This window comes from Sprattus sprattus (assembly GCF_963457725.1).
Source record: "Sprattus sprattus genome assembly, chromosome: 15".
NCBI lineage: Eukaryota > Metazoa > Chordata > Actinopteri > Clupeiformes > Clupeidae > Sprattus > Sprattus sprattus.
In genome coordinates, this window is record NC_137913.1 from 2,691,886 (window position 1) to 2,694,385 (window position 2,500).

At 39.8% G+C, this 2,500-nt stretch overlaps 1 protein-coding gene across 1 annotated transcript in view; it reads right to left on the reverse strand.

The window, feature by feature from the left end:
- Window positions 1-2,500, reverse strand: part of LOC308376651 (leucine-rich repeat-containing protein 43-like) — a gene marked incomplete at both ends in the record, with an annotated part of 31,231 nt that overhangs the window by 3,975 nt on the left and 24,756 nt on the right. The window contains one exon of the mRNA XM_080853063.1: window positions 1,358-1,537. Coding sequence (XP_080709189.1) covers window positions 1,358-1,537 — 180 coding nt within the window. The remainder of the gene's footprint in view (window positions 1-1,357; window positions 1,538-2,500) is intronic.

A 2,500-nucleotide genomic window follows, 5' to 3' on the forward strand; every position in this document is an offset into this window, starting at 1 on the left:
AAGGCCCTACGCAGTGTGGTCAGGTCTGCAGAGTTTATCATAGGCAGGGAGCTCCCAGCCCTGCAGGACATCTTCCATACACTATGCATCAGGAAAGCTGGCAGGATCCTTAAAGACTGCTACCATCCATCCTATAAACTTTTTTCCCCTTTGCCATCTGGTAGGCGTTACCGAAGTATTCGATCTCGCACCCGTAGATTGGAGAGCAGTTTCTTTCCCAGGGCCATCAGGCTTTTAAATGGACAGTGATACAGTCTTGCACCTTTCACTTTACATGTTACAGTTTTCCATTGTTTGCACTACAGTAATATTGCGCTACCTGATACCAGGCACATTTGATTTGTCTTTAGGTTAGTATAGGTATATTACGTTAGTTTAGGTTACTATATGTGTATTATATGTTTAGCAGATGGTATTGTATATTTATTTTGTAGATTTATTATATGTTTATTATATGTGTAATTTATGTTCAGAGTACTTATATGTTATGTTATGTTATGTTATTTTATGTTATGCTATGGTAGGTTGTTGTGCGGTGTCTTGTCCTAAGAATTTCAATGCCCAGTCTGACTCTGTTTTTCTGTGTATATGACAAATAAATACTTGAACTTGAACTTGCACCGACGGCAGAGCCAAACATGCTCACTACACGAGTGCAGCATCCTGGGTGTAACATTGAGAGAATATAGTGCTTGCTCTTGTTTGAATGCCTGCAGATGGAGAGTGTGTTTAGATAGATGAGTGAAGTCAGCTGATAGTGTCTTAATCTTCTTGAAGTTTTGAGAGACAGATACTGACAGACAGACACTGAGAGACAGACAGACACTGAGAGACAGACACTGAGAGACAGACACTGAGAGACAGACAGACACTGAGAGACAGACACTGAGAGACAGACAGACACTGACAGACAGACACTGACAGACAGACACTGAGAGACAGACAGACACTGAGAGACAGACAGACACTGACAGACAGACACTGAGAGACAGACAGACACTGAGAGACAGACAGACACTGAGAGACAGACAGACACTGAGAGACAGACAGACACTGAGAGAAAGACACTGAGAGACAGACAGACAGACACTGAGAGACAGACAGACACTGACAGACAGACACTGACAGACAGACACTGACAGACAGACACTGAGAGACAGACACTGAGAGACAGACAGACAGACACTGAGAGACAGACAGACACTGACAGACAGACACTGAGAGACAGACAGACACTGACAGACAGACACTGAGAGACAGACAGACACTGAGAGACAGACAGACACTGACAGACAGACACTGAGAGACACTGAGAGATAGACTCATTAGGGTCTGAGGTGCTGTTGCAGGACCTCACCTGCTGCTGCTCTGTCTTCCAGGTGGCCTCTACCACTCCCAGGTCACACAGCATGGAGACGCTGTCCTGACCCAAGACCAGGTTCTGCAGGTCCACGTGGGCCGAGCCCAGAGTCCGGTACACTGGGGCCTCCTGTACCAGCTCCAACACAGACTCCTTCTTCTTTTTCTTCTTCTTGTCCTTGGAAGACAACAGAATGGATGGATACGTTTCATGAAGCCAAATCTAGAACACATATTTAGTGTGTCCTTTCACCAAATCTAGAACACATATTTAGTATGTCCTTTCGCTTTCACCCAATCTAGAACACATATTTAGTATGTCCTTTCACCCAATCTAGAACACATATTTAGTATGTCCTTCCACCCAATCTATAACACATATTTAGTATGTCCTTTCACCAAATCTAGAACACATATTTAGTATGTCCTTTCACCATATCTAGAACACATATTTAATATGTTATTTCCCCAAATCTAGAACACATATTTAGTATGTCCTTTCACTTTCACCAAATCTAGAACACATATTTAATATGTTATTTCCCCAAATCTATAACACATATTTAGTATGTCCTTTCGTCCAATCTAGAACACATATAGTATGTCCTTTCGCTTTCACCAAATCTAGAACACACATTTAGTATGTCCTTTCACCCAATCTAGAACACATAAAAATAAAATGAATTATTATTATTATTATTATTATTATATTAAGTATGTCCTTTCACCAAATCTAGAACACATATTTAATGTGTCCTTTCACCAAATCTAGAACACATATTTAGTATGTCCTTTCACCCAATCTAGAACACATAAAAATAAAATGAATTATTATTATTATTATTATTATTATATTAAGTATGTCCTTTCCCCAAATCTAGAACACATATTTAGTATGTCCTTTCGCTTTCACCCAATCTAGAACACACATTTAGTATGTCCTTTCACCCAATCTAGAACACATAAAAATAAAATGAATTATTATTATTATTATTATTATTATATTAAGTATGTCCTTTCCCCAAATCTAGAACACATATTTAGTATGTCCTTTCGCTTTCACCCAATCTAGAACACATATTTAGTATGTCCTTTGTGCCTAGGGTGGGTGTGCGTCTGTCTGTAACAAACATCCAATTTG